The sequence below is a fragment of the Cryptomeria japonica genome, chromosome 11 (genome assembly GCF_030272615.1).
Source record: "Cryptomeria japonica chromosome 11, Sugi_1.0, whole genome shotgun sequence".
NCBI lineage: Eukaryota > Viridiplantae > Streptophyta > Pinopsida > Cupressales > Cupressaceae > Cryptomeria > Cryptomeria japonica.
The window spans coordinates 522,974,142-523,001,144 of record NC_081415.1 but is presented as its reverse complement, the minus strand read 5'-3'; the positions used below and the strand labels follow the sequence as shown (position 1 = coordinate 523,001,144).

The 27,003-nt window shown below is 36.9% G+C and overlaps 1 protein-coding gene across 1 annotated transcript in view; it reads left to right on the top strand.

Annotated features, from left to right (window-relative positions):
• Nucleotides 1–24,250, top strand: part of LOC131035151 (uncharacterized) — a 143,911-nt gene extending 119,661 nt beyond the window's left edge. The window contains exon 7 of the mRNA XM_057966788.2: nucleotides 23,527–24,250. Coding sequence (XP_057822771.2) covers nucleotides 23,527–23,919 — 393 coding nt within the window. The 3' untranslated portion in view covers nucleotides 23,920–24,250. The remainder of the gene's footprint in view (nucleotides 1–23,526) is intronic.
• Nucleotides 24,251–27,003: the final 2,753 nt, after the last annotated feature.

Genomic DNA, 27,003 nt, shown 5'->3' with positions numbered 1-27,003 from the left:
TACATGCTACATCAAGGGAGTATTTCACACCAAGGGTCATCAAGATAGAGTTGAGATGTTCAAGAACAACACAAGAATCAACAATAAGAAGTGTATCTCAAGCTCGAGATTCCTAGTTAGAGGGTTGAAATGCCAGTGTGATCAAGGAGAAATAGTTTCAAAAGAGTTAATCAAAGTTAGAAACTTGATCACAAAGATGACGCAATTTGAGAATATGTCCCACTACCTTCATCACATCTAGGGACTAGATAATGTTGAGTATCAAGAGATATTGCTCCATCACAAACACCTTGTGAAGATCTACATGTGCACGTTGAGGTGGCATCCTACTCATCATCAACCCAATCAAGTTCTCCCAAGTCATCATGTCTTGATTCAATGTACCTAATTCATCCAAGAGTGAAGCAAGCAACACATTGCTCATAATCAAATATTATTTTAAGTACCTAACCTCAATTCTTATTGGTGCACATTCAGAGATGGACATGTGCCCATCATATTGTAATTTTGTCATTGTTCAAGAGAGAGTTTGTTGTAACAAACCCTAATTAGGGTTTTATAGTTAAATCTTGGCCATTGATTTGAGAATCAATCTGAGCCTTTAAAATGTAATGAGACCTCTATAGAAGGCTTCGTCTTCTCATTTGTAAAGGTTAACAATTAATAGTTAATTATTAGTAGTTAGATAGTTAGGTAATAGTTAGAAGTAGACTAGGAGGAGAAAGCTAGAAATTGTTGCCAAGTTATGTTGAGATCAATTCATTACTTTCATTGAAGATATGGTGGATGTATGTGTTGTGTTCTTACATTTTGCATGGTTCCTTGTTACTTCTCAAGTTTAATAAAAGTTCATTGATTATGGTGGATGCTTATGAAGATATTGTGATGAATTCCTTGGTTCATACATTTTGTAGTTTGCTGATTGTAAGCTACAATGTAAAGTTAGCCTGAGCCTAATCATTGTGCTAAGTTCGATTCTGGATACTTGTTCAAGTTGAGCCAGCATTGAGCATTTGAGTGATGTATTCGCGATGTGAAAATATTCCATTTCCTTAGAAGATTGCATCAAGTTCGTGTAGTTGTTGTCATCATGACGAAGGAAGACTTGATTTGAGAGAATTTGTCTATCTAAGTTTCATCCATCATTATTATTGTTCTTAGGATTAGATGAGATTTCTTAACCCTTATCCTATTTTGCCTTTATTTTTCCAAGCACTTAAGTATAGATTCCATGTTCCAACAGAGTTAAGCAAAACGTAAGTCCCCTTGTAATTCTAGCAAAATCAATATAAACTGAGTCTATCCACAACAATTAAGTCGCATTGTTCACATTGTAAACCTTGGAGTCATCTCATTTGATCACGTTGTATAGCATATGAGGTTTCTTTGTTCAAGAGAGGATAGAATACCTTGGTATTTTATTCTATGTTTGAGGTGCATAAAAAAATACATCACCCCATTGCAAATGGGGACCCTCACTTTTCACTTTTTAGCATAGTTGTTTTCTTAGTTTGCTTTACCTGTCAGTGGTTTCTTAGGGTTTGTTAGCCTTTTCTTATGAGAGTTCAAGTTTTGTTAGAACTACATTAGGGAGGTGTGTTGTCAATCATACAAGTGTTGTCGATGATGCTAAACTTGCTAGTTCGCCAATATTGTCAAAATGATGAAAGTTGCTTGATATTGCAAAGTTGTCAAAGTTGTCACTAGAATTGTCAAGTGCAACAAGTGGAATGGTCAAAATGTAAGTGTTATTGAAAATGTCAGAATTGTCAACTTTAAAAGTGTTGCATTTTTTAGCAACCTAAGTATTTTCGCACTAGGGCAAGGTGGGGTGAATGTTAATCAAGTGCAAGATTTCAACAAGGTTTAGGTCAATATTCTTAGTGGCATCTACCATCAAAGGTGTCAATAATGCAAAATTTGTTTCAACTCCAACCATAGAATGCAAAAAAAAAAATATACTACAATGAAGTCCGACTTAGCATGATTGCACATCTTAGACAAAGTCCGACCTCATCAATGCAAAATTGCTCTAAACTTTGACCTAGCGAAAGGGAAAATGTTGCAACAATTCATGCCAACTCCACCATGTTGAAGGGACACAATTGCAATAAGTGCTGCTAACTCCACCATGACAAGAATAATGTCAGGCTTTATATAAAGTCTGCCACACAAGGGAGAGAAATGCAAAACCTTGAAAAATTTTGCCCTTCATTAGTGCAAAACTTTGATGAAAGTCTGCCAGAGGTAAAGAGCACAAAATTGTTGAAAGAGACATGAATTCCACCACTAAATGAGGGAAAATTGCAACAATGTCGGACTTGGCATTGGAATCCACCAATCAGACATGAAAAATTGCAAAACTTCTTGCAAGTCTGACCCAGGGTTTGACACAATTACAAAAATTTCGATCTGAAAATGAAATTTTGTCTAAAACTTTGACCTAGGTATAGGGAATCATAGGATTCATTTAAACCCTGGTCTCATTGCAAAACCCTTAGCATAGTCCCATTTGGCAAACATTGTAAGATCTTTCATAAACTTCGAGCTTGCCAAGAACACAATGCTCAGTTTGATGAAAACCTGACTTGCCTTCCATCATTGAAAATTTTGTTTAAATCATGGCAAAACTCCAACTTAGGTTTAGCACAATGCAAATTCTTTCCAAAACTCCATCCTTGTTGATGCAAAAAATGTGTCAAAGTCCAATATCAAGTGTTGGCTTATGAGGTATGATTGATGCACAACTCAAATAAACTCCGATCAGCCTAGTAAAGGAGTGCAAAATTCATTAAAAGTCCACTCAGGTCTATTGTGTTGTGCACACACTCCCCATCTCTGAGAGGAACACCCCTCTACTTTTTTATTTTTTTTACTTGCTAGCTTTTTTGTCCTTCTGAATGAGAGAGAGAACTTAGGAGGGTATGGGGGATAGGGTGAAACTCAGACATGAAAAATCAAAGCCATAGAGTAAGAGGGAAAAAGATCATCCAAGGACCCAACTTGATACAGGGGAAGACAAAGGACTAGGCCTGAATAACCCAAGTTGTAGGGTAGCCCAAACTTAGTAATGAATTTTGGAATGTTCCATCAAAGTTCGGTGGTAGCAGCATTGGGAGGATTAAGTGTCAATCCTAAAGATGTTACTAGGGTTGAGGTTCAGGCCACAAATCCTGATAACAAGTTTGTAGGCTAAGAGAATGGTGAAAAGTATAGAACAATATCAAGTCCGCATGCTCAAGGCTAATGAGAATAGACTGATAATAAGGGTGAACTAGGGATAGGACTTGGATCCAAGCTTCCAGCTCTATGGCATTTCATGTTCAACCCAAGGCCAGGCAGCCCAAGAGCAAATAAATGTATCAACTTAGAAATTCAGAGTTGTGAGCCTCAAATAGGGGAATTCCCCTTATTCCTAAAGGGTTCCTTAACACCAAATTTCAACCTAAACTCTTGCAAAGTTCGACTTTTGCATAAAGTTCTGGAATGACACTAATCCCAAAATGTTTCCCTGTGCCTAAGAAAAGTCCAAACTTTTGACCAGCTCCTCCAAAATTCGATGTTTGCAATGAAATGACGAATAGACTTTATTCCTTTTGACCTTCCAAATGCCTAAGTTATACCGAAGTTCATCCTTCACCCTTGCAAAGTTCGGCTTTTGCATAAATAGTGGGAATATGATCCAGAGAACCCTCCAAACCCAACCAATTAAGGATATTTCTTTCTCCCAGCTTACCTAATTCAATAGATAACAAGCTTCACTCACTCACAAACTCTTCACAGGGCTAGAGGTTACTCACAAAGTCTTCATACCCACAAGACACATTCTTCACTCATAGACTCACTTTCTCTCTCTACCCACCATTGACATACTCAGCTAGGTCTTCACAACATGTTTGTGCTCATCCACAAGTCCTTTAGCATCATTCTTCAACAACACTCTTTGTAGCTTCTCGACCAACACCATCCCTTCACTAGGTTTCCAACCTCCACTTTCAACATGTAAAGAACTCTCACAACTCAGTCACCCTTGGCAGCACTCAAGGCTTCACAACACTTCTACTCTTGACTCTATACCCACCCAAACAACCAAACATGGTTACCCTTCATTCACAATCAATACACTGCTTATTAGGACAGTCTTGTTATGTTTTATGACAGTCATGTACTTTAGGACAGTCATTAATACACAAAGTTTTCTCAATCCCTCAAATGCAAGTGGTGAAGATGAGAATACACCCTAATACCCTCTGATATCCAATTCAACACCAATTTCACTCTTAAACATATAAAGTGCAGTGGTTACAACTTACTGTCAAACTGTCACAGTCAACATGAGACTTGGGACAGTCACGGGTTATGGTCTTTTGAATTGGTACTTTTGGTGGTCATTAATTGGTTTGTGTTTGGGACACCTCCTTACACCTTCCAACTCCCTCCCCAACTTGCCAAACCACTTTTGATGCCCTTACTCCGTCCAAACTTCATCAAACCACTGTGTTCTCAGACTGAGACACAGAAGTTCAGTCCTTTATCATCATGATTGCACGTGCCAAATGCTTCATGGTACCCTGCAAAACATAAGACAACTATAGTGTATATACACAAAGCATTTCCACTCTTTTGGAGTGGCTTATTTGACATGAAAGAAAAACAAAAGCATTTTTAGCAGTCTCGGTTTACCCTAGATAAGGGTTTAGACTGATTTCACCAAAATCCTTGTATCTCTCTCAAAACACAATGATATCAGATGCCACAAAAAGGAAATTAGAGTACATTCATTCCTAGACAATTTCCAATGATCCCTCAATAAAAATGAATCAAATTTGATATTGAAAAGTAACCAAAATCAGACTGCTATGTATGGAAAACTCGGAAAAAGTGCAGGGAACAATGAAACTTTTTATTGATTTTTGATTGTTGTATACACACACACCCATACAACCTCCAAATCAAAGTAGGGATGGCCTATTTGAATGCCTCCAAGGCCTCCCAACTGATATAACTACCTTTTGGATTTGTTTCAACTAACCAACTCCTAATTGCTCTTACAATGCAAAAATTGCCTTGACAACATTTTGGCAACATTGACAATTTTATGAAAATATGCAACCTAGACTCAAACCAAGACTTTTGTGACTCAAAACCAATATGAATAGGTCCAAATAGGACTAAAATACCTTCATACATCATAAAATACCATATATGACCCTATTAAGACATATTTGCCACAAAATGACAATTTTGACAATTCTTGAGCAATATCAACAATATGACCCTACTAGGACTTAACCTGACATCCAATGGTTTCAATGACTTTATTTACAACTCTCAACCTTCAAAACACAAAAACTTCATAATTTGCCTCTCAGAGGCTTGATGTCAACTTAGGTGCTCCTGCACCATACAACCCCCCTAGAAAAGAACTCATGTCCCATGAGTAAGAACTGATATCCACTCCATTATGCCCTCAAAACGCATTATCATCTGCAGGTCTGCTCCATGGGTCCAAGCCTTGAATTTGTGGCTGCCTTCTTGGAGTCATATACTTGTTGGTTTGGAAATGGGACTGCACTTTTGTAATCAAATCAGAATGAGAGCTGTCCACTGTCCTTGGACTGAGACATGGCATTGGGGTTGTCCTCCTGCACTCAAACAAACACTTAACTTGATGAGAAACCCTGTAATTTTTTTTCCTCTCCACTGCAACTTCATGTGCATTGTGCTCTTCATCTCCGTGACCAAGCTGTCCTTGGACATCTGTCAGCAAATTCACTGTCTTATCCGCAACTTGTACCTTTGTCCCTGCACTGTCACATGGTTTAGTGACCTTACCCTTCACCAAGGGGAACACTACCATTCGAATCAAAACATTAGCTTTCCAATCAACCACCCACTCATCCTTTACACTTGATTTTGTTTTCAGTTTGTCTGCTACAGCACTCTGATCCTTCTTGTCAAGTGGTATAAGTTCCTTCTTCCCACACATGATCACCTTAGTCTTTGTACCTGCACCGTCATCATCCTCTAGAAGAGGAAACAATGTATATGTTTGTCCTCCTATACCTATAGTATATATATTTTCTTTCTCATCATACAATGCATGCCTATCATACTGCCATGGTCTACCAAGAAGTAAATGACAATAGTCCATGGTACAATATCACAAAGCACCTTGTCCTTATAATCACCAATAGAAAACTCAGCAATGTCTTGTTCATTAACCAAAAGAGATTTCTTATCATTCAACCATGACACCCTATATGGTAACTCATGAGGAATCCTTTGTAAATTCAACTTACTAACCATTTCATTTGAAACCATATTTTTAGTAGAACCTGAATCAACTACAACCTTACATATCTTATTCTTACAATTACATGTGGTTTTGAAGAGAGATTTCCTATACAATGGTTCTTTCTCCTTGGATGTCTACAATAGTGTTCTTCTTAGCATCAATGTCTCTCCAATCTCCGGTTCACATCCTCTTGGGGAATTAACACTTCCTTCATCTTCTTCTTGCACAAGTTGAACCATTTTCTCACCTCTTCTTTCACCTCCTGGTGATGAACCTTGTCTTTCTGGACACTTCAATGCTGGATGACCAATTTCATTGCAATTGTAGCACCTTCCTGTGAATGTAGTTGAACTTCTACCCCCTCCAAATCTGTCTTGTGTGCCTCTAAGTCCTCCTCTAAAATCAATAACTTGCTCCTTACCTTTGGTTGTGTCTCCTTGGTCTTCTTGAGTTTGTCTTGTTCCTCTTCCTCTATTGGTGTTTCCTCTACCTCTTCCTTGTCTCTCTTGCCTTCTTTGTAACTTCTCCTCAACCTTCATAAGCCAACTTATACCACTCCTCTACTATTCTTGAAATATTGTACCTCAACCCATTAAGGTACCTTGCCACCTTCTCTTCATCATCTTCCTCATGTGTTGCTCTTATATCCAACTTGTGAAATTCCTCAATGTAGGCTTGCAAATCCATATCTTTTTGTTTCATATTTTGGAGCCTCTTGTATAACTGAACATTGTAGTCATTAGGCAAGAACTTTGCTTTCAACTTCTCCACCATCTTGTTCCAAGAAGTGATCTTTGTCTTGTCTTTCTTCCATCTATCAGCTTGCACACAATCCCACCATAACAAAGCATGACCCTTCAATCTTGATTTGACCACCTTAACCTTCTGATTTTCTTCCACCTCCTCACACTCAAAGTAGTTTTCCAAAGCCCCAATCCAATCAATGAGCTCTTCACCATCCAATTTACCACCATACATTGGTAGATCTGCCTTGGCTTTGTGGTCACCTGCCTTCACTGCCTTCAAGAGCCTAACTGTCCTTTCTTCCTTGGGATCCAACTCTACCTCTTGAGGGGCTTCAGTTTCATTCTCTTCTCCTTCTTGATCACTCTCACCTTCATTGACTCTTCTTCTCCTATCTCTGGCTTCTAAGGTTGCAACCTTCTCTTTCAGGGCTTTCAATTCCCTAGCAATTGCCGATCCACTTTTTGGAGGCATCTTGCCTTCAACTACTCAAACTCCCTTCTCTCAACTTCAAAGAACCTACTCCCTTGCTCTGATACCACTTTGATGCAGAGAATCCACCAAACCCAACCAATTAAGGAGATTTATTTCTCCCAACTTACCTAATTCAATAGATAACAAGCTTCACTCACTCACAAACTCTTCACAAGGCTAGAGGTTACTCACAAAGTCTTCATACCCTCAAGACACATTCTTCACTCATAGACTCACTTTCTCTCTCTACCCACCATTGACATACTCAACTAGGTCTTCACAACATGTTTGTGCTCATCCACAAGTCCTTTAGCATCATTCTTCAACAACACTCTTTGTAGCCTCTTGACCAACACCATCCCTTCACTAGGTTTCCAACCTCCACTTTCAACATGTAAAGAACTCTCACAACTCAGTCACCCTTGGCAGAACTCAAGGCTTCACAACACTTCTACTCTTGACTCTAGACCCACCCAACCAACCAAACATGGTTACCCTTCATTCACAATCAATACACTGCTTATTAGGACAGTCTTGTTATGTTTTAGGACAGTCATGTACTTTAGGACAGTCATTAATACACAAAGTTTTCTCAATCCCTCAAATGCAGATGGTGAAGATGAGAATACACCCTACTACCCTCTGATATCCAATTCAACACCAAGTTCACTCTTAAACATATAAAGTGCAGTCAACTTAGGTGCTCCTGCACCAGAATAGCACTAATCTTGAAAACTTTCCAATCTCCAAAGTTTTCACCGAATTTCACCCAAATCCTAGCAAAGTTCAGTGTTTTCAAGAAAAAAAGGAGTAAGCCTTGTTCCAAGAAGGCTTCCAAGGTCCGAAGTTTTCACAAGCAAGTTCGGCATTTTCTCATAAATCAAAATAGCCCTTGTTCCTTTTAGGCTTCCAAATACCTAATTTTTTGCCTAAATTCTAACCTTTCCTTCAAAGTTCGGTGTTTCAAGACTAAATCAGACAATCCTTATTCCTAAACTTCTTCCAGATGCCTAAGAAAAGTCTGAAGTTAATCTTTCTATCCTAAAGTTTGGCATTTTTACATAAAATCTGATTATGGCTTGTTCCAATAGGCCTTCCTAACCCCTAAGATTAGGCCGAAGTTTCTCTTTTCAGACCAAATTCGGTGGTGGAGTTGTCATTAATCCGAAAGGTGTTCCTAATGCCTAACTTTAGACTGAACTTTGCACAAACTCTCCAAATTTGGTATAGCCATGTAGAATCTGATTTGCCCTCATTCTTGAATGACTTGCTTATGCCAAGTTTGATCCTTGGCTCTTCCTGGATCACTTTCTCAAAGCCAAAGGACCCTCTTACAAAGTAATGCTCAAATATTGCATCAGAAAAGGGTTAATCAATTTGAGTTCTGTAGAGGAATGAGTGAAAGAGTGGGTGATGACGGGAGTCGCAAGGGATAAATCTTCAATGAATGTGATAATAATTAATGAATGACTGAATGAAATGTGATTGATCCTTGAATTGCTTGTCTATGCAAGATGGATGACACCTAGAGAAAACCCAAGGGATGAAAAGATCGGGGAGATGGAAACTACCAACAAGGCAACAAGAGGAAATCTAGCGCACAGATTGAAGATGTGATCGTGATCAAGCTAGAGGATGAAGATGGAACGTGTAGGATTGAAGGTGTGATCACAAAATAGTGAAAATTGAAGACAAATCACGAGGGTAAGGACCACCATCATAGAGCAGTGTGTTGCAAGGCCAATTGGTGCTATTTCAAAATTCTAGAAGGCATTGACAAGATACACATGATGCTACAAGAGTATGCAGAAATGAAGAAAGAGCAGCTAGGTCTGAGCTGGAAAAAGATTTATTGTAAAAGGGGGATTATTATATTGTCGAAGGACAACTTGTTGGACCAATTTAATACAATTCAAGAGGGGGCTAGAAAAGCTAGTTATTTCCCCAGCTACCAAATTTACCTTTTTGTGCCTTGAGCCCTATGAACTTTTGTCTTCTTGTGGGGTTAATTGAAAATAGTTGAAAGTAGCTGAAAAGGTGCTTGGAAGTTGTTGAAGCCATTAACTGAAGACTGTTAGGATTTCTAGAAGGCAGATTTGGGCCATTGGATGGATTGAATCCTAGCCATTGATTCAAAATGTAAAATCTATAAAACGCCAGAGCCTCTCTCCTTGTAAAGGGTTAGAGGGTTAGAATTTTAGAAGATAGTAGGCTAGAAAATAGAGGTAGGCAGTAGATATTAGAAGTAGAATTAGAATAGAGTAGGAATTGTTGGACAAAAATTGTTGTAATGGCAATTGGAGCAAATGAATAGAGCATTGAAGCATGGTGTTTTGCCATTTGCCCTAACTTGTTTGCATGGTTTTTTTTCATCAAGCTAATTAAGGTTCAGTGGTGTTGGTGTACGTTTTATCATAAACCGAACATTAGAATAAAATATCCAAGGATACTCTATCCTCTCCTGAACAAAATCACTACTTGTGCCAAGATTGCGAGAAAGACCACAAGGCGACTCCAAGGTCACGAACGAGCGACTTTATGTTGGACAGCTACCTTGGTTATGTATTCCTAAATACAAGGGGGACTTACGCTCAAAAAGATCATTCACAAGCTAAGACTTACACGAATTTAACAATAACTGCTCTCTTTTTTTTTTGGATTTTCAGATTTTAGACTTCAAAAAAAAAGGATAAAAAGGATAAGGGTTCAGAAGATCTATGCTACTTCTAAGCTATTCCTATGAACTCAAGAGACGGTAAAGACTGGGTGAAACCAATAACAACACTTTGTTTCGCCACTCTTGGACAACTACGCAAAGTGGGTGCAATATTCTAAGGTTCTGCTCAATATTTTTATACTTATGAATAATACCAACAATTGAACAATATTGCTCAAAACAGAAGTTAAGCATCCACATCAAAAGCTCAGGATAACTTTACACATTGAACGAAAATCATCCATCCAAAGAAAGTATAAGCAGAAGTTTCACCAATCTAAACAATCAATCCCTTATTCATCTAACAACTTCAAAGCAAATTACTTTAAGCAAATCTATTCTATTCTATTCTATTCTACTATTGAAGAAAGATACGTAACCATGCAACCACTTAATAACAACAAGATTTCAAGGTAAATACTTGCTAATGAACTTTTATTATTCAAGTAGCTCTAAGCAACAATTTCATAAATCTCTCCACGACAATGAAAATGAGAGAATGAGAGGTTATATAGAGTTCTGAAAAATGAATGAATGGCTGAGATCAATCTAAGATCAATGGTCAAGATTAAAACAACACAACCCTAGATAGAGTTTATAAAAATAAAACTAGAGACAAATGCATGTTGGAAAAGTGGCATAGTTAGTCATCTCCTAAGAAGGTGCATCCTTATCCTCATGGGCAGTAGTGTGTTCAATGAATCTGGACATAATTGAGTCGACTTCTTCTATGGTGACATGTGGCAACATGTTGATCCTATATTCCCATCCATCCAAATCATCTGCGCAAGAGGCAAAAGCAATCTCCCACTCCAACTCCTGTTTCTGGAAGGCATCTTGGATAGACAAGAATTTTGATGCCTTGGCCAATTTCTATTTTAGGACTGGTCCTGTGATGGGGAAGAAAATTTCCTGAATTCTGAGCTTTAGGCTTTCCAACTACATATCACTTTCTCTGATTGTTTATTTCTCGAGCACATCTGCAGCTATGAGGAAGATCTTATCCTGAATTTCTTTTATCTGCTCCTCAGCCTTAGCACTATCTGCCTTTATGAAAGATCCCAAATGGATCCTTTTGTTGTTGCTACCGTAAATTCTTAATTAAACATACTATATTTTTGTAATTTTCCGGTGATCTTATAGAATAGACAGAAGTTGCAGAAAGGGATTGTTTCTTTTTGGGTTTTGATGTTATAAGTAAAGTAATTGATAAATAGCAACAACTGTGAAATAAAACAGTAAACAATGTTCATATGTAAGAACACTTAAGCAATCTGAAAATACTGCAAATCATACCAGGCAAATAACCTAGTTTTGTATTCAGCAAGAATCCATACATTTATTTGGAGTTGTTCTCAATCTGGATTGATGCCAGATGGAGGAATATTATTGGCAATGAACAAGGAAGAACAAATAACTGAATACAACCCTTCAAGCCAACATACAAACAAGGCGTGGTTGCAAAGGAGGCGTGGAAGCTGTTGCAAATCACGTGCCAGCTGAAATAGACTAGCTGCCCTATTGAAACCCCCAACATGCACGCTAAATCTTCATGCCAAGAAGATGTGTCTTCTACCTCTGACAATCTCTGTGCAATCCTGGATAAATCCACTGTCAACTCCTGCTGAGGGCTACGTCCCAGCAAGCTCAGACCTGGGGTTTGCGTCCCAGACCAAAATCACTCTTCCAGAGCAATTCCCAAATTCGCAAGTTTCAAAATGATCAAAGATGATATCAATTAGGTTTTCATGTCCTTATAACTCCTTTCACTTTGCAAGTCGAACCCTAAAGAATAATAAAGCTTGCGCTTTATAATTAAAGTGACACTTTCCCAATTATGGTGTCAAACTATAGAAAAATATCACTTTATTGCGAATAAATAGCTTCAAGCATCCAAAAAGACTCCGGGAGGTGAGAATCATGTAGAAAAGTTCAAGACCTTTCCAACGAGCTATAACACATAGGCATATCAAACCAGATGAAGCCAAAAACCCCTTATTACTCCGAAATGGCTATATACATAGCCTTATTTTAATTTATTTAATCGCTAACTTAGGAAATATTTAAATATATTCAAATATTTCCATAGATCCAATAATAGCCCAAAATAACCAACCAAACATGAATCTGACCTTGTCACCTGTCTGTGACTAATGCCGGACAAGATGGGCCAACTGGCAATCCCATCCCTAAAATCTAGGGATACTCCTAGAAACTAGGAAACATGCCCAATCTTCCTGAAACTGAAACCATGGTATGGCCCCGTGGGACCTCAAATATGGAAACTGCCACAACCTCCTAAAAAGTAGGGAATCGCCCTAAAAAGTAGGAACCTCTCTCCAAACACCTGTAACTGCTCAAAAGGATCCTGCTCTACTCCTTGGTCCCCTAGGTGGTCATTCAGTCAACTGCCAGTTCTCCGTAAAAAATAGGAACTGTCGTCTGAAGGTCCAAAATGGTTCACAGAGCCCCTGCAAAGCTCCATGACCCTCAGAATGAGTCCCCTAACCATGTCATTGACCTACAGGAACTCGAATGGTAGGTCAACCCCTGCTCATCTCATGTCACCTAGAAAAGGGGACATTACACTTTACCTTCTCCAGAACTTCATTGCGTGTAACTAATGTCTAATGGCATGCATTAAAATCATAGGCAACCCCTACTACAATTATCTCTTTGTTAATCAGTTCTTGTTTATGCATGCCCTTCAATACTCTAAGGCATGGGATAATCCTGTCTTGAATATCTTGGAGATCGGTCCATGCTTCCGCCATGCTTGCAATTATGGAGAGTAGGAAGGAAGTCTGCCCATATGTCAGTTTCAATTTGTCCACAAACGTTGCTGCTCCTTTTCCATTTGCCATCCATTCTTTGGTTTCTCTAGCCATAACTGCTTCTTCCTCAGAGTATCTGACTATCTCCTGTGAATTTAAAAGTGGAGGAACTTCTGGATTGGCTTGATTGAGCGGCTTAGTCAAGTGTTGAATGTATTCCCTCAGGCGCTCAACTTCTCTTTTGTATTCCCTTTTCTTTCCTACTGCTTTGTCCAGTCTTGCATTCATTGAAGCGACTGAATTATTCAAGTCTTCAACTTCCTGACTCTTAGTAGTTGGTCCCAAATTAATTGTAGTGATTGCATATTAATGAGAAGCAATATCTTCTTTTGCCTTGTCTACTTTTGGCACAGCAATCTGCACCGTGTGACAACCGGCTTCATCTCTCTGGATGGTGGAAAACCTTTTGACTAGCTTCTTTATGGCAACCTGTTCTAATCTAGCCAAGAAGTCAGCCATATCGTCTTCTTCTTGAAATTATATTACTTGTATCTATTCTTTCAATATTTCCTTCAGCCAATCAGGAACTATAGGTTGTTCAACGCCTTCCACTTCCTGATCATTCTCTTCACATGGCATATTCTTGCCTCCTTGAAGATCAAAAATCGTTCCCTCCCGAAATTCATTGCCCAGTATATCGATTTTATTATCTAACTCCAATATTTTTGTGCCTGTAGGAGACAGGGGGCTCTTCATCTTCTTGACGGACTGACTCTACATTTCCTCCATGAACTGGGGAAGGAATCTCCATTTCTGCCAATGACTCATCAATAGCCAATGTATCAATTAGGTTCCCTGATGCGGCAGAACGAGATGGTTCTATCCTTTTTTTCTTCTGAGCAAGTCCTTCATTTACAACTGTCTTCCCTTTTGTTCTTGAAGAGCTTCCAACTTCTTTCTTTTTAGCACTTTCAATCAATCTGGCACCTTGAGATGCTTCTGCATTTGACGAACATTATTCTGCTTCACCCATTAGGTCATAAGTCAAGGTCAAATTTCTCCATCTTAGTCCATGAGTTTGCTGATCGACCCACCAACAAGAATACTTCACAACTAGTTGCATCAAAGAAGCCAAGTCGACATGCTCAGGCTTTGACCATTTGACAGGCGAAAGAGGTGTATTCTCGTCAAAATGTGGTTGAGTGTATTCTGCATTATCTTCCAACTGATCAGGTACTTGGAAAAGTTGTGTTATTCTGATCAAGCTTACTGGTAATCTGGACCATAGTCTCTTCCTAACATCAAATTCATCTGCAGCATCTGCCCAAAAATCTTCTAAGTCCACTCTATGCTTGTATCTCTCGCCATTTGCTGTCCCAATATTGTTGTGAGGATCATAGCTAGCTCTGGACCGATAGAATATGAAGGGATACCATTGCATCTCTAGCCTGGCACTTTTAGCTGCCTGTGCCATTGGAAAAGACTCCAGCATATTTCCAATAAAGAATGGGAAGGAAATACCTACCTTTTTCCTTATTCTTTTGAAGCCTTGATATGTCTCCAACTGTCTAAGAACTTCCAGTAGGACCATTCTGTTGGTGGGATAGATCGGAAGTCAGTAAGGATGACCGGAAAAACCTTGAACTCTTATGTATGTGAATTTCAGAAACTGGATAAACCAGGATCCATACTTGTTGATTAAACTCTTAGCTTTAGGAGATAGCATTTAATGAGTTCCCCCTTGTAGTGTCATTGTGATATACATCAAGAGTGCATGATTTCCTCGCTTGAAATGGCTCTTCTCCCTAAGCTACAACTGCGGGTAACAGTCATAAGACTTGAATTCATTTTCACCATTGCCAATTATGCCTCTACAAATCAGTCCGGAATATCTATAATTTTTGGCCAACAGGTAGACAATGTAAGAGCTCATGTAAAATGACTGTCTTTTCTAAACTTGTCAACTGTTCATGAAGATTGTTACTGATTATGCAGGACCAATTAAACATCTTGACTCCCGAGGTGATTTCATCAATGAAGTAGTACATCCATGTTTCAAATAGCACACCCTGAGGGCTGCCCATTACTCTATTCAAAAGTAGGATAATATCACCATATTCCTCTTTGAAGTATGGGCGTAGCAGCTTCTTTGGCAATTTCTTTTGAGAAGGTCTTGTCTCTTCCAACCATGACTTGTTGATATTCGTCGCACAGAGTTCAGACTGGTCATCATAGATCTTTTGGGTATCTTCTTTAGTTATATATGAGGTTTTATTGTAGTTTGGTATTCCAAACACTTCTCGAATGGCTAACTCTGAAAGATTAGCTAATACCCTTCCATCAGGTGCAATGATCACTATTTCCTGTGTATCATAGTGCATAGCACATTCAACCATCAACTCAACGCATTCTTTAGCTGGCAGAAATCCAGTTGCTTGGACGATGTCATTCCTCATCATCCGGCGAGAAATAGGTGTTGGCGAGTATCCATCATGGCCATACATTCTCTTTTTGAAGTCTTTGAAATCCACATGCCCAAGGTCAGTGTCTGTAACATTCTTCCACTTGGATTTAATCTTTGATTCTGGTTGCACTCCCTTACTGGCGAACTTCGTTTGAGCTTTCCTGGAAAGCACTCCTTTGGTGGTCTTTAACCTGCAAAACACATGAAAATTATTATTATTTATTGAGAAAATTCATAGTTTTAATCTTGATTTTGGACGTTTTAACTCAGAAATTTCACTTTCAGCTTGTTAAAAAGCTAAATATCTGTGAAAAATCAGACTGAAAGTGGATGAAATTTAGTAAATTTTGAGAAATAAATGATTTAGACAGAAGAAATCAGTCAAGAATATGAATTTCTTGAACCTCTTGAGTTTTTTACTGATTTTGATGAAAATTTGCCTTAAATTCTGAAAATTTTGTCTAAAACTCAAAAAAAGCACTTATTTTCTTCCTTCCAACACTTCAAAACTTTAATTCTTCAAAATTCCGTCTTGAAAATCAATTTTCCACCAAAATCTAAGAGAGAGAAAACTTCTTCTCAATTGCACTCCAATCTTCCAACTTGATAATGAATTTGAAAGTGACTGGTTGAAAATATAGAGTTAAGAATTTTAATTTTAGAAGCTCCTTGTTTTTCTTGGCTTTTTTTTTATTATTTTTTTGTGTTTTTTATGTTTTAAATCTTTCCAAAATGGAAAGTTTTATTTCTCTTCCAAATCTCATCCTCAGCTAAAAAAAGCAAGGAATCTTCTAGAACTTTCTCTCAGATTCCAAAACTTTCTTGAATTTTTGAAAATAATTCTAAGTGTTCACATTATTTTCCTTTCGAAAATAATTCCAAGTGTTGGAAAATAATTAAAAATGTTCATTTGTCAAATTTCATTTTCCAACCCGTTCGTTTGATTGACCCTTGATTTCATGTGCTTATTTTCTCAAATTTGTTTTTCCTCTAGCCATTTTTCTCTCTTGGCCATGGCAAGTTGGTCATCTTCATGTCTAGTCTACAAATCTTGGGTGAATTTTTATCTTGTTCGGACATCTTCACATATTCCATTTATGCCTAGGCAAACTTCGAATATTTGTGTCTATCCATCTTGGCAAACTTTGTGCAATTTATCTTGGCAAATTTTATTTTCTTCTTGAATGGACCTCGAAGTGTGTTTAGCCAAAAGTTTGGGCATCCTTTCCATGGGTAAGCCGGACTTTAAGGAAGTCTTGCCAACTTCAAAATTTTGTCCAATTTACTTTCCCATCTTTTAACTTCTTCTTAAAGCGAACTTGATATATGCTTAGACCATGTCTTGCTTTTTATTGTGCTTCCAAGTTGTTTGGACAATTCTCTTCTTATGCCTATCCTGTCTCCTTGGTCTTTGCCATGTCTTGGCAAACTTTGTTTTAATCTTTATCCCCTTAGACGGAGTTTGAAACCTTTTTGCCATGTCCTGCTTTCTTCTTTGGCGGACTTTGATGATTTGATGTCAAGGCGGACTTTAGATGGCATTGGACATGTTTTTCTTGTCATGGTTTTGGAAATGTTTTAATCTTTCTTGCCTTCGTATATTCTCCAAGCTAAGCGGACTTTATGAACAACTTGCTAGGGCGGAGTTTGGAGTTCTCTTGACATTCTTTAGGAGGGCGGAGTTTAAAGTGCCTTTGACATTGTTTTATTTTGCTTTATCTTTTGCAAACTTTGTTTTACTTTATTCCATCATGTCTAGGCGGACTTGGATTAAGTCTTGCCACCTTTTCTTGTTTTCTTTTTCTCATGGGCGGACTTGGATGAAGTCTAGCCAAGGCAGACTTTGGGTGCATTTAGACATGTTTTTCCTTTTGTTTTATTTTCTTTAATCCTTCCCCTTTCAACCTTGTCTCTATGGCAGACTTGAAGTCTTTTATGCCAAGGTAGGGTAGAGTTTAATGTTTCTTGGACATCATCCTTCATGCCTAGGCGGACTTTAGATGGTCTTGGACATGGCGGACTTGGAAGCATGTTACACAAGGCGGAGTTTAAGAGTGCTAGGCCATGTTTGCTTTATGCCTATGTGGACTTTAGATGGTCTTGGGCAAAGTTGCATGTTTTCTTGCCATGTTTGTTTGGCTTAATCTTAACCATAGGTAGGAGTTTAATTAACTCTTGCCATCTTTCTTAACTGTGAGTAGGAGTTTGCCAACCCTTGGACAAGGCGGAGTTGGAGGTCTTTATGCCTAGATGGACTTGTCATATGCTTGGCCATGTCCTAGGTGGGGTTCAAGCTGCCTTTGTCATCTCTCCTAAACCTTGGTGGACTTTGCTTGGTCCATGCCATGCACATGCTAGGTAAGGCGGACTTTGATGGACAGCTAACTTTCCTTGCCATGAGCGAATTTTAACCTTTATGCTACTTCTTTTCAAACACACATTCAAACTGCCATGTCCATCTCTGACTTGTCATGTTTATGCCAAGATTATCTGGAACAAAACCATAATTAGGGTTTTTACCTTGCTTTTTACACAGAGACAAAAAATTTCAATTCTGAGAACATGGGCACTAATCATATGACCTTAGGAACAAAACCCTAATCCTACTTTCGAAAAAGCAAAAAAAAGCAAAAAAGCAAAAAAAAATAGAAAACCAAGCCAAAAATCCTGCTTCCCGAATTGGGCTCAAAGCGCTAAAAACAAAACTTTCTAAATTTAGAAAAAAGCAAAAAAAAAAACAAAAATTCCTAAAAATAGAAAGTTGTCAGAAATGACCCAAAGCAATTGCGATCCTCATCCTTCAGACCTTTTAAGCACTTTGACAATGTTCAAAGTTCAAACACTATTTTGACCAAGAATTCTCTACTTGGCTCAAGAAACCCTTCAAAAACCCTAACTCAAAACTCTCAAAGAAAATGGATTTATGAAACTACAGAGCTAGGACAAAACCCTAAAAAGCAAAAACAGGGGGTCCCCATTTGCAATGGGGCGATGTGTGAAATAGGTCACAACAAGTGGTTTTGATGGTAAAATGTGATAGATTTCAGGTTCACACCATTGGAGGTTTGTTGATTGTCAATTTATGTGCATGGTTAGTCTGAGCCTTTTAGTGTTGTTAGTTCAACTATGAATACTCATCCAAGTTGCGCCAGAGTTGGGTACTTAATGAATATTCATGGTTTGAAAATCTTTTACTTCCCTTTAGAGCTTGCACTATTCCTGTGGAGTTGTGAGTTTATCTCTGGCTGAGAAGAAACTAGTTTTATTTGAAATTTGTCTATTTGCAACACCAACCGTTACTATCATTGTCCCTAGGTTCTCTAAACCCTATCCTTTTCTCTTTATTCCAGCCAATTTGAGAAGTAAAGCATCACCAAAATGCCATACCAGATGCAAACCAGCTTGTCTGATGCATAAGTCCCCTCGTGATTACCAACAAATCACATCGACACTGAGTTATCCTAGGCACAACCATGACCTGGTGTTAGAAACCTTGACGTTATCCTGTTTGAAGAGTTAGAAAGCATACAGGATTTCCTTATGCAAGAGAGAGTAGGATGTACTCGGTGCATTTTATTCTGTGTTGACGGAAGTGCTACATTTCCCCATCAACAAGGTCAAGAATGCAAGACTTGACAAAACTCTGACTTGACTCCCAAAGACAATCGACTTGTGATAACATAAAGTGATTTAAATTTTGAAAAGAAAACCTAAGTCAGCTCATAAGAAGAAATTCAAGAAATGAAATGGCAAAACTGATATTTTTATTTTGGCCAACTTAATAAGCATTATGGCAGTTCAAATCCAAAATATTTAGGGATGCAAGTCGGCTTAAGGGGGAGTAAGTGACTTTGATTGTCCTTTTTTTATTTTTTATGTTTATTAGTTTAAACTTCACTTAGTGTGCCAAAGTTTCATTTGCACTTCATATATTTATTCTTGATTTGCTCCCCAATGTTCAAAAACTCTGCCCACCATTGTAATGTTCAAATTTCAGTGCAATCATTGTCATGTTTTTAATGTTTGTTAGTTTAAAATTTACATAGTATGTCAAAGTTTCATTTACAATTGTTATACTTTGTTCCCTATAGATCTTTTTATAACTAATTGAAAATACTCAAAGACATTCTTTTTGCAATTTCAAAGTAAACTAATTAAATTTATTAAATACATTATTCATATTCCAACAAAATAATTTCAATTTATAAATGCTAATTGCAACCAACTAAAATTTAATTTTCCCAAACAATTAATTTAATGATATTTCTTTTTTTCCAAAAGTCACAAAAGTATAATCAATCAGAGTGCAATTATAAATTCATTAAATTACATTTACATGTAAATAGGAAATAAACTATTTATTTAAAACATACAATCAATGGGTAACCCACAACATGAATGGACTCCAAAATCACCTCCGATTTGGATCTGGGTTTACATGAGATCACATTCGACATTCTTGTGCTCAATTTGAGCACGACAGGGAACGATGGATTAAAAAGGCCCAAAGCGATATCTCTGAAATAACCACTTTTGGGGAATAACTCAGATCTGCAAAATTAGGTGGATAAATAATCATGTACTTGCATTTTCAAAGCTAACATCAAACATACCTACACAATATATAATAGTTGAAGCAATGCATGCACACCCAATGGGGTACAATACCACATACATCATATAGGCATGAAAATATGATCATCAATAAATCATTTCGCATCTCAGAATACACAAGATACAATGCTGAATATAAACATCTCAAGGCAAGTAGTAGGTGGGCATTACACTTTCCAATTCTGCAAGTCAAGGTTCTAGCCTTGATAAGAGTGCCTCTTATCTAACCTCGTGAGTTTGGTTGAGCTGAAATTGATATGCGTATTTGGCTGCAGAAGAAACTAATGTATGGGTTCAGTTGCATTACATCAGAACTCATATGCTAAAACTGTTTTTCACTGATGTGAGGGAAGTGAGATTTTGGATTCATCCTTGAACCTTACTACACCTTCCTTTATAGCCTCTTTTCTTGGGGTGTGTGCAAGTTTTAGTTATCTCATTATCCTAAGTTATACAAACTATGAGATGAATTTGATTATACCAACTAGAGTTATTTCATTCTTCAGAACTAAATGCCAACTCCAACGTTGGACTCCATGGTAGCCTGGTTAAAAGACCTTCCTTCTCTGTGATCTTCTCAAATTATATGGAATTTGCCTCAACTTGTGGGCATCATTTATATTTCTTTTTCTTGTTTTGTAGGCCACAACATACTTTATACTTGTTGGAACTTATAGTGTGCAATTTTTTTTCTTCTTTCCTAATTCTGCTAGCTTCTTTCTATTCTCCACAATCTTAACATCTTTTGAAGATCTTGTAATATCCCCAACATTTTTTTTTTGAATTTTAACAAGTTTACAATCACACCAACACCCGTTAGGGATTAGAATAAGAAAACTAAACTAGCTGAAAGGAACCCTGCACCTTTTGATCACCAAGAGCCCAAGCTGGGAGGGTGAGAGCATATGGTGGCAGGGGATCGTTAGATGCAAACTTCTAAAATTGCTTATTACAATAATGGGCGGCAAGCCAACCCATTCCACTTTCCAACGGGTAAAACAAAGAAACTTGGCGGTAAACCAGCCAAGTAAACAAAACACACTCAAACACAAATCTCTCTACTGCAATATTTTAGCGGGAGGGCTGAACACTTACAACAAAGCTCAACTCAACCGCTTATCCAGCAGGAGGACCATTACAAACAAAATATCACTCGACCGCTTATTCAACGGGAGGACAAAATTACAAAGATCAAATGTAAGCGGCAAGCCAACCTCTTCCACTTTTCAGCGAGGATTTGCTTTACAATTCAAAAATGACTGTTAGTACTACTATCCAGCCTTACAATAAAGAGATGCAATGCATAGAAAAGAGAGATTATACTATGCAATACTAATGAATATCCCCAAACTTAACACAATTACCATGAAATAACACACCACTGTTCACTAAACTAAAAATACAATCTACTGTCCGCATAACGCGCAGAAAACAACCACTACCAAATTCACTATTATGCTCATAACTCACCCAAAACAACTCGGACTGACACAAAAACTTAAGCAAATGAAAGCTATGACAAAGGTGATGCAACCAGAATCTCAAACCTGCACCGCGAACACCACCAACAGCCAACACGCAACCCAAGGCAGCCAAGAAATGGTAGAACCCAATTGGGAAGTACGATTTGCTGCCAAAAATCAGAATGCACACCAAAACCAACACCAAGGTAGAAGAATGGTCGCCCTCCAAATACGCTTCCAACGGGCTAATACCCAGAATGATCGATTGCACAAGTAGGGAGATATGAACCAATCTTCGCTTTAGCCACACCAAAAACCAGCAACACTGAAAACCATACCACACATTGAAAATCTGAAAATGCACACTGAAAACTTCTCCAACAATCCAACACTCAACTAGGTACCATGTCTCAAGTACAAAACTGGCTAAACTAGGGAGCCACAACTCCGAAGCTCAAGTTCACTCACCATTCCGGTAGCATAACGATATGATTTCTTCAAGATAACCAAATGAGGAGCCCATCCCTTGTATTTATAGATTTCTCCCTCTGAAATTCAAATGCAAATGGTGCCCAAACTCATTTGAAATTCACTTCATTTCATTTCATGTCCCCCTCAAGACATGGTGTCCCCTTTCCAGCCTCCCTAGTCGAACTTTTTCAAGGTGCACAAGTTCGAACTTTGAGAAAATAATATAAAGTGTAGAATGACTTCATTTGGACGCCCACTTGACTTAGCAAATAAAATGGGATTTAGGATAAATAACATAATATTTTCCTTCCTAAGTCATTCCTCCAAAATATAATCAGTAAAATAATTAAATATTAAACTTTAGAATAAAGTAATAATATTTAATTAGCAATTATAAATCAACCGCTAATTGTTGCCAAATTAACCATGTGAACGAAAGTGCAGAAAACACTAATCTGAACTAGATTGGAGCTTTGCTCAAGACTATCAAAAATAGCACTGCCTGAACTGACCCTTACTAAAAATATTAAGTCTCGAAAACATCTCCGAAAGACATGCTCGTCGAACCTTGTGAGAGAACTGGGAAAACCCAAAAAACCTCAAAATCCAGTCAGCTACCACCAACTTACTAAAAATAGTAAGTTTAGAAATCTCTCCGGAATAGAATGCATGTTAAACCACCGTGAAGCTCTCAAAAAACCCAGAAGGAATCCTCAGTTCTTTCTGCCAAATTCCAACCAGAGCATCCCTAAAAATTGCGAAGAATCCTCCTAGAAAATAGGAAACCATAATTCCTCATTCCAATCAGCATACGGGTCTCCAGAATAGGCCAATAGATCACTGGTTACTCGTTACTGAGAAGGGGACATTACAGTTCTCACATTCTTTCTATTTACCTGTAATTTACATCATGTCCATTTAAATTTGGAAACGACGAGCGATGGGAAAAGGGGACTGTTTAACTCCATATTTTTCAGGCAGAAATTGGACAGAACATTTGTACATTTGTTCCTTTTCATATGACAAATAAAGATTGCCAAATACTTATTTTAGAAGTATCTCGTAAGCATGACCTTCCTAACTATATTGTATCTGAAAAAGATGCAACGTCCACAAATTTCTAGACAGATTTGTTCAAAGCTTTTTGTGCGCAAATGAATTTAATTGAAATAATGGTGGAAAAACCAAAAGAAATTGTCAAATCAGACGAGGACATTCTCCAATGATATATAAAAAACAAATCTTGTAGGAAGAAAGACTTCCACGACAAAGGTTCACGAGTTCATTAAATAAAATTTTCTAACATCATTCTTTGTGTCATTTTAGGCATAAATCTTTCAAGTGGGATGACTCCTGGATCTTAATATGGAAAGACTAATTAACAACTCGAGTACAAAGCGATTGTCTTGCCTATGGACACTGTTTAGCTTCTATTTTGTATGGCTTTGAATCTCCATGGATTTGAGTTCAACATTGAGCTGATGTTTATTCTGTTTTGTCATTTGCAGATTTTGTATCTTCATCACTTCGACAAAATAAAGTTCGAAGATTCAGTTGGACACAGTTTTTTGTTCAATGGATTTATAGCAATAGTTTCCTACCTTGTTTTTGGATCACTGGCACCAATTACCTATGGCTTCTCTTTCCAAAACAGTGATGACACGTTGTACAAATTCCTTGCAGCAAGTTTAGTATCTTTGATTTCTATCATCCTGCTTGCTTTGGGTAAGGCTCGAGTTGCCAATAAGTCCTACAACATTGTCGCTCAAGAGGCCTATAAGACTTACATTAGAGTTGTCATTCTCTATGTTGTTACTGGTTTTTGGGCATCTTTTATTGGTTTCTTTGCAGGCAAATATATTAAGAAGCTACTAGAAAAGTGGGGATTTACAACTGATTGAGGATGCCAACAATATCCCGTTCTAACAGTTCAACTACTGTTGCCTAGAGCTTCATTTGCTATCTATTTGCTTAACCAATTCTGACCAGTTAAATGTGTCACCACCTTTACCGTAAGAGATCAACTTTTCATTGTTCTGTGCTGCTTCTACCTAGAATGAATTTACCATTATATGTGCAGTTAGCGAGGCATCAATTTGAAGTGTATATTTCAACAGCCAGACACATTATAAGAAATCATACTTTACTCTGCAAGCCTATTATAAGTGTTTTTCATTTGTCAAAATCTGTTAGCATATTTTAATAAAATCAGTTCCCATCTTTTTATTATTATTTAATCTAAATGTGTATTCAATTCAACATAGGTTCTACAAGAAAATGAATAGTGAAATGCATCTTTTACACTTAACGATACTTCTGAAATGCTAGCATCTGGTATCAGTTGAAGCTATTGGTATGACACTTGTAAATCATATTATTTGATAACAACTACAAGCTAGAGAATGCTTACAAGGCTTCAACAGGAGCATTTTCACTTCAATGCATGTTTCTGGATTGGCAAAGGTTTGGATATGGGTGATACGTGGTTTAACCATCTCTCTCTCGCCATAGTTATACTTGCGGGACTACTTAATTTCAACAAATATACAACATATAGTACGTAGAGGATTGTAGTGGAATTGTACCTATCGGCAGAAAGAAACACCTCAGTACAAGCAATAGTAAAAGTTCAAGAGTCTTGTCTCAAGATACCCAGCAATGATATTTTCCCCTCTTTATAAACCTTTATATGTTGACATGCACATGGGTGTTGACAATAAAAACAAATATCTTATTACTGAAGATTTAATCTATTTTCACCGTGAATAAATTTTATTGATATTATGTATTGATCTAATTATTAAACGAGGGTTTTTGCATATGGGTTGGAAAACAATGATATAGATACAAATGTTTCAATCTATGCCTCTACGCAAAAACCTTCGTTTAATAATTAAGTAATAAGATTATTAAGAATTAAAAATTACAATATATTAAAAAAGAATTTTAATATCATAAAAAATTAAGTGAGAGTTATACATTATTTCATAAAATTTTATCATTTATATAAATAATAATTTTAAAATGAATTAAATGATTTTAATTAAAAAATAGATTTAATAAATAGTAACATAATTTAATGATGAATAGAGATGTTGATGACTACAAATGTTATATCATATCAGCAAGTATTCCATGAAGTGGTACTTTGATTTACTAGTCATGTCAATGGTGGATTTGAAACATGACACTTCTATGTAAAATCCTAACCATAATTATTTCATAATCTAAAGAATAAAAACAGCATTTTGGAACATGATCTCTAACCAAAATGCTCTCTATGTTTAGAAAGGTGAGTCTAGCTTTGTAAATATGCTAATGGACTTTGAGGTTCAACTTAGGCATATAAAATTTGCAATGTGTTATGTGTTGGAGTTGTGTCATGGTTTGTATTCATTTATATGAGTATAATAGTCTTTATTTTGTGATACTCAATAATGTTTTTCTCTTTTCTTTTATTTTTTCTGTGTAAACTCTTTTATGAATCATACAAATAGATTTAATTTTAATTTATTGGGGATAAAATTATATTGACAATTTCATTAAATTAATATAATTATTAATGGATAATAATATTTACAATTAATTGTTGCTATTTATAGAAGAGATTGTGTGTGTTTTTGCATCAATGCTTCAAATCACACTCTGTGATCTCTATCATCTTGATGATTAATCACATAATGTGATGGGAAACATTGAACACACACAATCTTTGACTGAAACAACAAATAAATTTACAGATTGTGAAAAACTATTATGTACTTTGAATTTCAATTTTTAAATTATATATATATATGTATATTCATTATTTCTTTCCTATTTAAAAGATACACCCTAATTTGTATGAATGAAACTTTAGTAGTTGCCAAGATGAAGTAGGAAGAATTACTCTATTGATAATAGTATGGAGTTAATTTAGGCTACAAGTAAAGGAAGATTGAAGTTGTCATATGGATACAATTTAACTTTGAAATGCATTGTTGAAGATTGAATCACTTTGTCAATCTTAGACATAATCTTAATATAGACATCCAATCTCTATAATTCAATAATCTATGTAAATAAAAAAAATTAGTTGCAAGAGGGTTGGACCTAGGGCTTTAAACTTGATTAGAGTTGTTAAAAGGTATGTCATTAGGTGCTTCCCTATAATGTAAGAATGAACTCTATAAGAGGCAATAGAATGGGAGACACGAATGACATTTTTCTCCCTTTCAATATAAAAATATGACGTATGTGGTGTTAAAAGAACATATAAAGCAATTTGAGAGTTATGGAAAAAAATTTAATACTAAAATAGATATTAATCTTTTTCTTTTAAAGAGGATGAACATTTCGAACCATCTAACAATTTATTGGCATTGGGAGCTCAACTCTAACACCTATATGGAGATAAGGCCGACTCTACTTTATTGGGTGGTTTTAGCCCATGGTTTTGTAATACCATTTGACAGTTTCTTGTATTGTATCTCTTGTATATGAGGTGTGTGAAATAGAGGTTGTGTGTAAGAGTTTTATGGCTATTGAGTTACCTCTGAATCTATTACTAGTGGTACTCTTATGAAGAGATTTCTCTGCAAGTATATTGTAATCTGTTATTGGTTGCTGAATAGTATATTGAGTTGCTTTTGGAGTGTGGGGTTTTTCTCTCAAAAGGGTTTTCCCCACGTAAATTGTTGTGTTGTGGTATACATGATATTATGTTTATTTTTGCTCAAGTTTTTGTTACTAATGTAATGATCTAAAAAAAAAATTTCATTACCCTCCTCTCAAGGTTAGTTTAGGAAGTTGCTCCACTACTTAACTTCCTTACAAGTGGTATCAGAGCCTGGTCACCTTTGGTTTTAGTCGAGTGGGTTGTTGGGTTTATTGAGCTAATCCAAATTTGAGTGAGAGGTTATGCAAAAAATACATTTTGATCGTATTGCAGGAATTTTCAGATGGCAATTTTATCGGGGAGAATAGAGGTGGAGAAATGTAATGGT